The 14664-nt window shown below is 35.6% G+C and overlaps 1 protein-coding gene across 1 annotated transcript in view; it reads right to left on the bottom strand.

Moving 5' to 3' along the window:
- LOC124167136 (hemicentin-1) overlaps positions 1-14664 on the bottom strand; it is a 693290-nt gene that overhangs the window by 360701 nt on the left and 317925 nt on the right. Inside the window, exon 5 of the mRNA XM_046544934.1 lies at positions 9914-10108. Coding sequence (XP_046400890.1) covers positions 9914-10108 — 195 coding nt within the window. The remainder of the gene's footprint in view (positions 1-9913; positions 10109-14664) is intronic.

Raw genomic sequence — 14664 nt, 5'->3', positions numbered from 1 at the left:
GCCCAAAGACGTGAAATATGGACCTCCCTCTTTTCATTCACACACGGCGTGCTTGGAACGAGGTCAAATAGCCTCATAAATAATGACGAACGAGCGGGTTTAAAATGCTCAGGGGAAATTTATCGGCCGACTTCGTATCTCATTCCTGATCGTTTTAAAATGCAACCATTTAATGTCAGGATTGATTCACGTGATTGCTAATGAGAAACCGATACTCCTGAAGTGAAATCTGGGTTCATTAGGGAGAATAAAAATTGAAGCAATCATTCTGATACATGAGAACGAGACCATGGATAGTCAGGCTATCAGCAAGCCATAGCATTAAATTGCAAACGATATATTGTCCAAGCTGTCAGACACATTTTAATAGGAAAACAGCTGAAAGAATTCTTTGTTCAGCTAAAAGGATATGAGGATACTTAAAACTCTGTAGTGCATTCACTATTTGAAATTTTTAAAAGACAGGTGGAAACTGATTGAAAAATGATTACCTCGATAGTGAATAACTGAACTGCAAAATACTACTCGAACAAATAGCTCTAAAATATTTACTCCACAGATCGACGTAACGAAGAGTTTTACTCCAGTTGATATGCATAATTAATAATGAGGACCGTGAAACATGCGTCGGGGTATGGAACGCATCAAAATTATATAAATAAACTTTGGATGCATGTAACTACTAATTTTCTTCAGTTTAAATAAAATAACTATGTTAATGTCACCTATTTAAGTTAAGCAAGACCAGATTCTTCACGTTGCGAAATTTTCTGATGCATATATAGGAAATAAGAACTCTCAAATACACTATTTTAGTGAGGGTGATGGTACAGTGAGAAAAAGTGGGGCCCATTATGAGCGGATGTGAATTAAGAATAGGCGAGGGAAAAAGGGACTTGCATATGAAAAGATTTTACATATTATTTCTTAGTATGAAACAGAAATGTTAGCCTATTCTTGAGGCAGTCAAACGAGTCGAGACATGAAGCAAGTTATTAAAAAAAAAAATTAATGTCAATAACCCACTCCTCAATGATTAGTAACGCATAAAATAACTGGTAAAACGAGGAACTGCAGAAAATATTCTGTTAGCCTTATCAGAAGTAAGGATTAGAGAAAAGGAAAAGCTTGTTTTCCACGTAAAGCGGCAAAAAAGAGACTAACTTTAAGGGTATGAAAAGCAAGAAATTTGCTTGTAAAGAAATTTGGAGATTTGAAGAGTTGAAGATGCTATTTGTACATGCTTTAAGAATGTGCAATGGGAAGTCCAAGGCATTGGGTAATGCGTAAAAGAAATGTGTAAAAACGGGGTGTAAAGATAATTTGAATTAATTTTCGTCAGATTCCTTTTTCTTGATTCACTTTATCACCCGTCTTGAAAATGAGACACTGTATCACTGGAGCTAGTCGACGATTAAAAGTAGTGTTACAAAAAGTAAAGTTATTATTTTTCCCATATTTTAAGTGAATAAGTGTCATGAATGAATGACAAATAAAACGAACCAAGTGGCAGAGGAATAAATTAAAACTTTTGGCTTTCAGTTTAAAAAAATTAAGGCAGCACAACAATTCGGAAAGAATTCAGAGGAATAAAATATTACTTGGGAAATAAGTAGGTGACACTGAGTATTAATCCAAAATTTATTGAGCACAAAATTTTTAGTGAGAAAACAAATAGAAATATTTATTGCGAGAAAAATTGCAAAAAAAATACGTCGCATCTGTGGGAAAGCTTGACAGTGTCGGGGAAAATGATAAAAAAATCAATATAAAAATTCCTAGGCCAAGAAACGTAATTTTGGAAAGTAAGTGGCATAAAGCATGTGCAAAAAATTAGGGAAATGAGCATATATGCATTAGCTAATAATATCCACTGATAAGAAGACGCTCAACAAAATAATTTTCAAAAACCTTCGATAACAGAGGTATTTTCTCGTAGAGCCGCTGCGAGGCAATGTTTAATGACACTACGGACGAACTATATACGAACTTTCGTGACGCAAAACTTCGATATACCACTGGCATCGGTTTAATAAGGCAGAAGCGGAGTAAGCTTCGCAAGATGTGAGATATTCACGGACAAACTTTCATAACAACCTAAGGGATGATGAGTACTTACGATGTGCAATGTCCTCGAGTCCCGTGGCACCGTATCGAGTTTGGAGCCATAGTTGTGACCTAAATCTTGTGATAAGTTCTAAAAAAGTTAATTTTTCTGTGTGTCTACGGGACTATCTGTCCTCAAACTTTCACTGTCTGTACGAAAAGGAAAAATATAAATTGATCTTCAGATGTAAAAGATTAAGTTATATAACAAAAACCCTAGTTAAAAATTTATTTTATAGTAAAAGACTGAATTAAAATAATTTTTTCAGACTTTTCCAGCAATTTGAAATGTCTACTGGAAGATCTCCTGCTTGACCTACTCTCTCATCTCTCTCCTGAAATTAGAACCACTCTTTAAAAGGAGAAAATCGTGGTACATGTTCCATCAATCCTTAGTTGTGGCATTTATTACACCTATCTCGATAGGAAATTTATAAAGGGTTGCAACAGTTTATCAAAGAAAACGGAGTGAAAAACACTAAAAATGCGCAAATGAAAATTGAAAAGACACGGGGTGCAGCAATAATGGACCAAATGACTCTAAACAAATTTACTTGAGGAGAATGTTACGAGCTTCTGTCTAGAATCATGTCAAAATTGAAATTGCAATGAATTATATTATTGATATTTGTATAATTATAATGAATAATATTTATATTCTGTGGGAGCAGTATCAAAAAATCAAAGATAATGGTTAATTATATTTTATTAAGAAACTTTGTCTCACTTAGGCCCATTCTGGTTCGTTAAAAGTAGTAAAATAATACCTGAAAATACTGTTATGTTACCATTTTGAAGTAAATTTTGGGACAATGAAAACACCTGGACATAGAAGATGATAAATTGTCTGCAGGACAGATTTTAGAATACTATCAGACATATTTCAACGTAAGTTGATGAAATATTTTATCTTATTACGAGCAAAAAATATTATTACACCCCCAAATGAAACTCAATTAGAATTCAATAAAATGACAATGTACCAGTATACTTACTCTATTTTGAATACAGATAAATAAAGAATCTAGTTTGACCGAAAGCAATGGGAAATGTGTAATAGTGGAATTAGTTGCCAGTAATGGGCCGGTGAAGATTTAGTGCAGAGTAAGAGAGTATAACTTGCATTCACGCATGAGGCTGCCTTACTCTGTTCACGAATATATGCCCGAATGTGTCGCACTCCCTAATAGTTTGCCCGAGATTGGGCCGAATGTATACAGATTACGGCTAAAGGGATGCAGAATAGGAAGAGGGTTGGGCATTCCTCTAGGGTAAGTGGCCGAGGAAAGGGGATGAAAGGGAGTGGGGGATATCGTGTTAGTGCTGGGGGGTGGGTCCATCGCCTCTCCTACCTACCCCCTGCCACACGCCTCTTGCATTATGCATGTCCTTAAGCACCTTCTACGCTCCTGAGGGGCATTTAAACTCAGATTTATGACCCCTGAAAATCTTTTCTCTTAACTCTTCTGTTTTCCTCCATATCATCCCATACCCACCTCCATCCCACGGCCAACCCTCTTCCAACTCTCTTACCTTCAGGGTATACCTTATCCAGATTCTGTCCCATCCCTACAACTTGAGACTTTCCGTCCTAATGCTATGAGGATTTGAAATGGGATATGTATTATAGTTTCTTTAAAAAAATCTCTTTTGGCTTCAAAGAATACCATACCTTCGAATGAAAAGATGAGTGTAGAGATGTGTAAATCAGAATATCTCCACATATTTATATAATTGATTAATTGGTGCTCATTGCGGTAGTTTGAGCGCCTCGGTAAAATTAACAAAAATTATGTAACTTTGGTCACATATTATTTGAAAGACACTCTTTAAATGATAAAAAAATGTATTTCCATGTGCCGTCTTTGAGATATTTGACGGTGAAATTAGGATAATTTAACTTAGTAACTGTGGAGAAATAGATATTTTACGAGCTAGCAATGCTTTTGGTGACAAGAAGTTGTTGTGGCACTCATTAGAAGCAAAATTTGTGACAAATCTAATATGAACGGAAAATTATGTGTCCATGATAAAATAGGACATATTTGCGAAAAACTGCCTGAAACTGGCAGGGCGGCTGGGAATCTCTACCAACATCGCACAACGAAAACCACTACACCGACTTCGCCTAAATTACGCAAATATATTTAGTTTTACCGCATTCTGCATAAGCCTTACATATCTTTTGTTTAAAAACACATATATTTAATTAGGATTTAGCACTCAGGTTGTGCTCATATTTGTTCGAAATTGTCTCAACAGTTTAGTGCGCAAAGCACTGCAGAAACAAGTGACTTTTTACGCAACCACGCGCGCGGGTGCAAAGTTAAATGCACCAACGGATGAAGTTCGCCATGAAAAAATATTTGACTTAGCCGGGATTCGAACCCGGATCTCCCGATTGCCGGTCAGGCGTGCTAACTAATTCCACGGTTCCAGTTAATTCCTGACCGGTAATCGGGAGATCCGCGTTCGAATCCCGGCTAAGTCAAGTATTTTTTCATGGCGAACTTCATCCGTTGGAGCATTTAGTGCGCAAAGGTTGGAAGTAGTGTAAAAAATAGTCAAGTTGACTACTGTAATTCCTTTAAAAAAATCATTTTTGACGTTTAAATTGTGCTAAGAGGTGCAAAATTGCACTCACATTTCATTCCTAATTATGTTTTCTTTTGTTTAAATTTTTGCGAATCATTTGGGTAAAAAGTAGATAGCCCGAGTACAGCACATGACTTCAGCCGATGCCGCTCCAACAACGTTGAGCAAAGCCTTTACATTCACAGTCCTCTGACTTATATACATAACGTGATAGTTTTAAAGGATGGTTTTAATCTTTGAAAAAACACCATGACTAAATAAACTAATAACTGATAACAAACATAAAAACATGGACTTTTCCAAAACATTTTCCTTTTTTGATTGGGCAATGCAAAAATTTGTTTCCACCACGGTTCTCAACAATCATCAACTTATTTTATTAAGTAAATCATGTACATTTTGTTGCTAATTGAATTTTAAAAGATTTATTATATAATTTTGCGTGAAAAAATTAATGAGGGAGATCAATCATCTCATGCCCACCGAAATAAAAAAAAATTATCATGATTAAGCAACCGTTTCACGGTTTCAGTACTAAGGATGGTAATTTTCATAGTGCTGATTGCTGTACTCGTGCAGTACCCGGTAACGCGGCGTTTTCTCGCGGCTATCTGCCCGAAGTTTAGATTTCTGCTGGCTGTTTCAGAATATGATATTCACATCCCTCATTTATGAGGGATATCGGCGGCGGTTAAATCACCGAAGGCCATTAGCTTAATGGGAGGCTTTGTGAATGAAGAGCCGTTCTCTTGTTTACGAAGCATCGTTGCTGGGCGACGATGCGTCGCTTGAAATTTCATTCCACTTCCGGATATGCACACCATCGTAATTATTGCCACAAAGTTTGCAGATCTCTAATCGATATTTGGATGATGTTGATATTCCTCCAGAATGTGGTGATCATTTACCTACAAAAGAATTCCATTCCACACCTAGTGCAACGATCAAACCGTGATAAATTTGAGAGAAGAATACTAGATACATCATAACCACTCATTTAAATCAATGTTTTTCGATTTCTCTCAAATTTGTCGCTGAAATATGGTATCTTGTGGAAATAAGAAGTCTACAGCTTGCTTTGCTATAACAGCTTTGCAGCAGCGGCGTAACTGCATGGGGGGATGAGGGAGATATATCCCCCCCAAATCCTCAGAGAAATTAAAAAAAAATATTTCAAACTATTGTCTAGTTTTGATTTATAGTAAATTTTAAGGTAACCTTTTAATGAAACCCTTATTTTAAGCGCCAAAATATGTAAAATTTATTTCCAGGCGTCATTTTTAAAAACCTTTCCCAAACAGGTGGAGGGTGGTAGGATGGTCGCCATCCTACCCTGATCATCTCCTTAAAGTATATTCCTAGTTATGCCACTGCTTTTTGTTTTCAGTTTTGCAGTCACTCAGTCACACTCTTGCAGTTTATTAGATATGCATTAGAGTAAAAACAATTCCTCCGCATTATAATTAACCCAAAATGCATTGAGCGTAGTTGAGTAGTTGAGAAAGTAAATTTTGATCAATGAAAAACACTTGATACAGGCCCATCTAGAGCTGGCCGATATCAAGGGTATGTGCGTAGGAATAACAAAACAAAAGAGAACTCTTGCCAGGCAACGGTTCACGAGTATTATTGCTGTATGATTTTGTACGGTCGCTAGTATGCAATTGGAACCGGTACATATTATAAAAAAGCAACATCAAGGCGTGTTATGCCGGAGCAGATATAAGGAAACAAACGAAAAAAAATCAGGAATGAACAGAATTCATATTACAATTTATGACAAAAGAATTTAAGACTAGGAATAAGGTGATATCACCAGAATCCGTGAAAAACAGATTTAAGAAAAATCTGGAATATAATGGAATTTTTGTGACGCTGGAAAATATTAGAGGTTGCTTATTCTGACACCCCAAAATATCATTAAATGAGCTTGCAATTATAATAATTGAAGTTTAGAAATACTATAACAAATGTTGAAAAAACGATGTTTAAACATATGAAAAGAATTATTTAAAAAATGCACTCAGATGTTCCATTAGGAAAGAATATCGTAATTAATGATGAATTGCGATGACATATATTTCAAAAGAAGAATGTGAAAAATTAAGTTTCCGAATATTAGTTGTGTATCAACATACGTAACCTAGAAACGGCTGAAATGCATCCCACAAAGATTGGTTTCTGCACCGCTGCCATAATGCCACGTGCATTGTTAATAATGGGGGAGTCATCCATCATTACACGTTCCTTTCACCACAACTTGTCGCCCAATGAACCCTGTGACACCGAAATAATTCATCCTCTGATACAGTAGCCAGGACAATTCGTCATAAATCACATCAAATGCTTTAATTGACCGAAAAAGGATCACACGAGAGGCTGGATCGATAATTTCTCCTCCATCGCTCTTTCTCTCTATAGGGCTATCGTGTCACGGAGTCATTACTTTCATTGAGGTCATGAATATTTAAAGATCTGTGATCCACGATTTCAGAAGCCACGGTGCCGTAAATACCTTAATTAGCTACGTAAACATCGTTACGTCATCCTGATAAAGGGAATGAGAAAATGACGATAAAATTTCCCCTGAGGTAATTTATCGATTAAAATTACGAAGATGTCTTGGATTCATATAAGGGTAAAATATCAATGAAAATAAATTATAAAAATAAGATAACGAACGATAAACGAACAAGATATAATAAAAGTAATGACTTATTTAAACGTTTGTAGCGACTCTTAGTCTGTTATCCAGGATAACACCTTCCGTTATATGATGAAGTATTTAGCAATTTCATGGTAAGTGGAAACAGTAGGATTAGGATCATGAAGATAGATAAGATTAAAGGAACAAAAGAAATGTTTTGAAGCTTATAATGCTATTTTTTTAACCAGTAGGGATGATAAATAAAAGGAATGTCGCGTAAGAATGTAAAATTCCCAAAATATGGGAAAACTGTACAAAAACCAAGGAATTACCTTATGACAAACCTTACTGAAATTATGTAAATGCAACAAATCACATGGTAGTAGGTGTTTAAGAAGACATTTGCAAGTTTTGAATGATAAAAATGGAGAAATCCCTAGTCTTAATGGTGGGAGATATATTCACTGTTCGTCAGTCACTCCAATTACATACAATTGGATCAAATGATAAGATTTACTAATAATATTCAGGAATAATATCAATTAATGGATACAAGTGTTGCAAAACCAGATCTCCATCAATAAAATTACGATCGAAAATTTTAATGCATCTATAATAACATAATTACGTCAAATTCGTTTTGGCCCATAGCAGGAGATGGCTATGTTGGAAACGATTTGGATGTCACTGAAAGTTATTGGATATTAGATCTCAACTTTGGATTGCTTGGAAATGATGGTAACTTGTTGTTTCTTGCCATGGATAAAATAGAAAATATATACATAGTGAAGGAGCAGGATTTTTAACCATAGAGAAAGAGGGAATCACAACATACTCTGCAGCATTAGTTGAGTGAGCGAGGAATGGGTATCTCTCACTAATTGATAATTCCACCCGTTGATTAACGTAACACGTATTAATAAACTCGTAGCAATTTTCTTAAAAAAATTCTTTCTATTCGTACATCAATTACTATTGCAAGAGCCTGACTGCATAAATGAAATATATACTCAAGTTTACCATGGAGTGGTATTATTGATAATTTTTTTACCTTTCCTGCCGTGTTAAACACCTACCTACACATATTTCACACACTCCATGAATATCCAATATTTTTTTTTTCACTGGAAGCGTGGGCGGACCTCAAATCAAGTTCCTTTTAAAAAACTGAGCAAAAACTGAAATATCTTCCTCGGTATGGAGTGGAAATTAACCACTGGTACCTTGACCAATTTCACTCGACTCACTTAGTTGTTCGTATATTCGCGTCGAAATAGATACTGAACACGAGCCAAGACGTGGCGAGGCTGCCCTATTATGGAACTAGTTAAAAACATATCGGAGTTTTAACAAAGCGGTTCAAATAACTTGGAGAAAACGAATTGTTTCGCTGTGTAATCGTAAATATAAAGTGATTTGGTACAAAATAACATTTTCGTTAATATCAATTTTAAGAAATAAATTTAAAATAATATCACAAAGCCAATATTGTTACAACCAATTCCAGTTTTTCTTGAATTAAAAATCAGACAAATATCAAATCACAGAAGTATTTATCGCCTATTTATTACAAAATTAAATACTTGAAATAGATGGTATATGGAATTCCACGGAAAAACAATGCCAGGACAAAATTTAAAGCTATCAAAAATTGAGGTAACTGGATTTTCATTGTTTTATATGGTCTTATTACATCCAAAAATATATTGAATTTCTGTCGTTAAGACTGAAATTTTCAAAAGATTTTTTAAGAAAACTTAAGTAAATATGATCATTGAAGAAGTAGCCATAATCTTAATTTCGTGCCAAAGAAAGTTGTTTACGAAAAAAGTAGATTAAAATTAAAAACTAAGATATATGAAGAAGAATGTTTAAGCATACGTAATCAGAAGCTCCTGCGCTCTCTACTTAACAATAAGTTCACCGAAATATGGTATCACACGCAATACTTATTAGTGAAGCCACTTGATGTGGATGTATATATTAATAAATTTAAGCAATTTCCTCAGATAAATGGGGAAAATATGCTCGTGGAAACAACGAGGCATCGTTGATAATAGGTATCACGCACTAATTCGCATATTTTGTAATAAAAAATACCGTTTCATGGGATACTGTTTTCTTAATAAATATTCTTAATGATCAAATCCGCATTTACTGCCTAGAAGAAGAGAATTTTATTTGACAACCTCGAACAACAACAAAAAATGCAGCATTCGTGCACTTTGGCTTACTAGATGTTTTCTACATGATATACTTGCTTATTTTATTAAAAAAATAAATTAGAAATATCGATAATTTTTTTCGAAAAAAGGAAACCCAAAATATGATCTACTGACGACTGTCAATCGAGCACCAGACTTTGCACGAATGATCCAAGGACTGAAAATTCCTTGGAAGATCATGGATACCGTGGATTTTGGACCCATGATATTTACTCGAGGCCCATGTGCTTGGCAAACATGAGGACCGCTTCCTTTGAGGAGAGGAAGACATGCCCAGGGCTTGTTGTAGGCCAAGGAGCTCAACCTGTTTGAGAGGGGAGTAAGGAGGTGCGGTACTCACATCTTATGTCGAGGGTGGCCGCGGAGGATGTTGATCCGGCCGGATAAGACGCGTGTAGCGCCACGCAGCGGATCCTCTTGCCGTGGTGCGTGCGGTCGAAACGGAGTGTTAGCCGAGAGGTGGCCGACCATGTCCTCGGGTTCTCGGCTTCCCTCGCGTTTGTCTGGTTTGTCTTGGACGGGATCTCTTCTTCATCTGTTATTTGAAAAAAAAACAAAGTATTCATCAACGGCTTAGTCTGTTTTTTTACCCTGACGTATAAAATCTTTTCAGCCTTCATTTGGGGGAAATGCGATAAATCCGTGATATAAACTGAAAATGGTCATTTCCACGAGCCCTCAAATTTTAAGACCGTGAAAATTACATAGAATGTCGAAACCAAGGTCGGAAGTAGAGTTTTATGTTGAAGTATGGAAGTTTCCATTTGTAGATTTTATCATGGATAAATTACCCTGACGGTGAACATTTATCACAACCTTCTGCGGAAATAAATATTTCGTACATTTCTTGATAGGAAGGCTGATATTTTGAGAGCTCTCCTGCGTTGTTTGGTCACCTATTGGTTACAGTTTTTTACTCAAGGTTAGAGTCACCCAAGAAACGAGCATTTCTCAAGGCAGATGTCGTACTTAAACCGTTTACACATTCTCAAATAGTGTAGAGATGTTTGGAAACTCATAGGTAAAAATAGAGGCTAATGTTTTCATCTTATTTGCATTACAAATAACTATAATCAAACATACCGCTGCGTATTGGATTGTTAATTTTTAATATTTCTGGGTACATTTGCTTCTGAGTTTAAAATATCTACCAATAGTTTTTACTGGGCTGCTGAAGACTTCCTAAAGGCAATCATGATTTTTAATGAACGTCAGTGCTTTATACCACCAGGATATTATTATTATAGAAAATTTTTTTACAAGTCGGGTGGTTACATAAAATCAGAAAATATATAAAGACAAAAATACAAGATACGAAGTACTAGCTTGATCGATAGGTTTCATCACACACAAAAATATCCAAAAACAAAAATACAAAACATACATTACTAAGTAGAAACAAAATTTGAAAAAGCCCTCAAATTCCATTTTTACACAATACAATACTTGGATCTGGGAGCTTATGGAATGGAGCTGAGAAAGGGGAGAAGTTTATTTTCCTACCGGAAATGACTTGAAACCAGAATTGATTGTTTGCATATCAGTGGCCTTTGTCAGGAAGGCGGTCTTCTTAACGCTTCTATTGGTAAGACTGTTAGCAGAAATTTTAAACTGTGACGCGGGAGTTCTCAGGAAAAGACTGGAGGTCGTAGGCCGCGAAAGATTAAATCAATTGACGAAACCGTGAATTTTGATTTCCACACATGAGGATGGCATTCAAAAATCAATCTAAAAATTTCCAACCTTTTTCCTTGCTAGAAAGTTTTTACACTTTTCCACTCCATGCTTAGAATAATTTAATTTTTATTTTAATATTAACGTCGGCGCATATTTTTTATATAAAAGCACAAACACCTCAAGCTTTCATATGTTTAAATAAAGGATAAAAGTAAGAGCTTACTGCGCAAACGTTCTTGTTCTCATCAAATCTTTCAAATAACGCTATAAGAATTAATGTTTTACTTTTTACCACAGAGTTTGATAACCAGTCGTAAATCGGAACAAATGAATCAAAATGTAATTCTGTAACTATTTTCTCCTACCTCGGTTATCATCCTTGGTGATACACTTCTTCCATGACAGTTGAGAAATGCGTGGTCGTGGGAAATAAGGGACTTGGGACGTGGGCAATAAGGAAAAAGACCCAAGGACAGTGTGTTTAACATTTTCCAACGCTCAGCACACAAATTATTTGACGATAAATTCTTGACAGAAAAATGTTAGCTATGAATCATATGGTGTAATGATTGGCAATAGAACTTTAATTATTGGCTTAACTGGATCCAGAATTATAGTTATTTCATCTAGAATTTCGATTTGGATGTTTACGATCGTAAATTTTAAGTACCTAATTCATGGTTATTATTATTATTATTATTATAGTGTACTACCGATTAAGGTAGGTTTCCATGGAGTACTAAAGAGGTGATATGGGAGCCTCCTTTTCCTTCCAGCACTGCCTTATTTAATTCACTGTAAGGCCTACTCTCTTTCAATCTATCTAAAAATCCTATTCTTTTCCTTCCCCTCCCTCGTTTACCTAACATTCTACCCTCCAACACCATTTTCAGCATCCCCTCACCACTAAGCACTAACTCCATCCATACCTTCTGTCTCCTGCGTATCTCATCTAAAAGCTGCCTCTCCTCGCCAACCATATCCAGCACTTCGTCGTTCCTTTTCCTCTCCGTCCATTTCACCCTCTCCATTCTTCTCCATACCCACATCTCGAATGCCTCCAATCTTCTCTCGTCTTCCTTCCTCAGTGTCCACGTTTCCGCGCCGTATGGAGCTACACTCCAGATCAAACTCTTCACCAACCTTTTCTTCACACTCTTACACAACGATCCTCTCAGAAGCTCCTTCCTGTTCATGAACGCCTCCTTCACTAATGCAATTCTCTTCCTGATTCTCTTCCTGATGTTCTTATAATTAAAATAATAATATGTTACATAAATGTTTAGCATTTGGACCTATGGACATAACGACGAATAATTTCGGTTTCTATTTAGTTTATATTTGAAAAAAGATTGCTATTCAGAATAACGGATAAATAAATTATTCAGCTTTTTTTGCCAAGTATAATTTAAATTTATTCCATATATTTTATTTTATTATTTCATTGATCATATGTGTAATAGTCCTCCTATCGCCGGGAAATATTATTATCGTTAGGTATGTTCTACTTATTAAGGAGGATTTCAATGAAAGTATCGATAATGTGTTTTTAACCGCATGACTCAAAGGTATATGATGTTTCTTCACCCTCGTTATTATTATTAGTACACTATGTATGTCCACCTTAATCAAGTCTATTTTCCATCACTTCTCAGCCAGAGATTTATCTACACAAATTGAATTTACTTCATCTTCCAGCCATTTGTTTAATTTTTTTCGACGGCATTTTCTGTTATCCACATTACCATCCATTAATTACGCTTGGATTTCAACATTCCTCATTTAAGTGTTAAGTTAGGGTTTGAAGAATTGTTATTAACTCAATTTAAATACAGGAATTGTTTTTTATAAGTATATTTAACATTATACAGATTTATTTACTTTCTTACCGCATAAAGTCAATATTTAACCATACGCATTGCATCAGCACACATTTTCCTAAATAAAACACTATAATTTTTTTATATCCAGCTTTCTATGACCTTTTAACGACACTGACAGTACGTATAATAAAATTAATCGTAAAACGAGAGCTTCGCTGGCAGCAGATGTTTAAAATAAAGGCTCTGAGTTGCTGTTTTTACTGTTATGTGCTGATACATATGTATCACTTTCCCGAAGAATAAACGATAATTGACATCATTTTTGAAGTTAGAAGACCACTGCAGTTAATATGATCCCAGCAACTGATTGACGCTAATAAACTCATCATTTTCACTGCTAGGATAAAGACGTCTCCGTAGTTACGTCACTGCTTATAATTCTAACGGGAAGTAAATCTTAAAAAAAGGAGTCATAGAATTCACGTATCGTCATTTATAATAACACATTTGTGAATTTCAGCCTGACGTTTTATGGCATTTTTTACAATGAAAATATTAGAGGAGGCACAGTCAAACTATCAGTACCCGCCTGAATATAGACTTAAATTTTCTCCCAGTGAATTTCAAAATTTCATATCTCATGTCATTCCCGGCTGAAGTGAAGATTAAATGTTAGAAGTTTCACAGAGAAAGGTTCAATCTCCCTATCTCTCTGTCGAGGGTTCGTTATTAATATTATCTCGTTATGCATTGCGAGCAAGACAGCGTGAGGGAGAGAAATGGGTTGGCAAGAGATACTAAGAGGGCATGTTACGGGAGCGAGGCGTGTCAGGGCTCGCAGGAGACCACCAGGCCGTGTTGAGACTGCCTTAATACCCTCAGGAGAGCTGAAGGTAGGCGGTGCGCAAGAGCGATGTAAAGAGTCCGCGTGGAAGCGAAGAAACAAAAACGCATCGCTGTTCCCCTCCTTCCACTAGCCATCTAACGCAACGACTACTCATCCAGATTTTCGTTTTGATTCTGTTGGTGAGAAGAGTAGATACACGGAGAATTCCTTTTCCTTGTTTTTGTCTCGCCGAAATAAAAGAGAAGCAAATCCCATTCAAAAGGTTTGCATCAGCACATTCTATTGTTATGTTATGTTAGGTTCTGTTTTGTTTTGTTAAGTTATGATGGCTACACGTAAGATGAAATCGCTTTATTCTCCGAAAGAATATGAGAAAGAATTATGGATGTTACATAAAACTGTTGTTAATGCTATTTTCTCTCTCAATTCAAAAAACAAATTGAAAATACGCTAAGGAATTAGATTTTTTGAATTGCATTTATATTTTCCATTCAGAAATATATATAACAGTTATTTTTCGAGCACCTCCTCAATATAAAATCATTCCAATGGATTAAAGTACGATAAATCAAGTGGAGTCCACAATTATTTGAATGATGACCTCTGTAATGTTTGAAATGAAACTCTTTTTTTCTGTTCAGAAAGAATCATATGAAGGTGAAGTATCTGCATCCCATAGCTAATTTAAAACTAAATATGCATGCATGTATATTATGCGTGAATATCATCATTAGCAACATTTTT

The sequence above is a fragment of the Ischnura elegans genome, chromosome 10, assembly GCF_921293095.1.
Source record: "Ischnura elegans chromosome 10, ioIscEleg1.1, whole genome shotgun sequence".
Classification (NCBI taxonomy): domain Eukaryota; kingdom Metazoa; phylum Arthropoda; class Insecta; order Odonata; family Coenagrionidae; genus Ischnura; species Ischnura elegans.
This window is presented reverse-complemented; position numbering and strand designations above follow the sequence as displayed.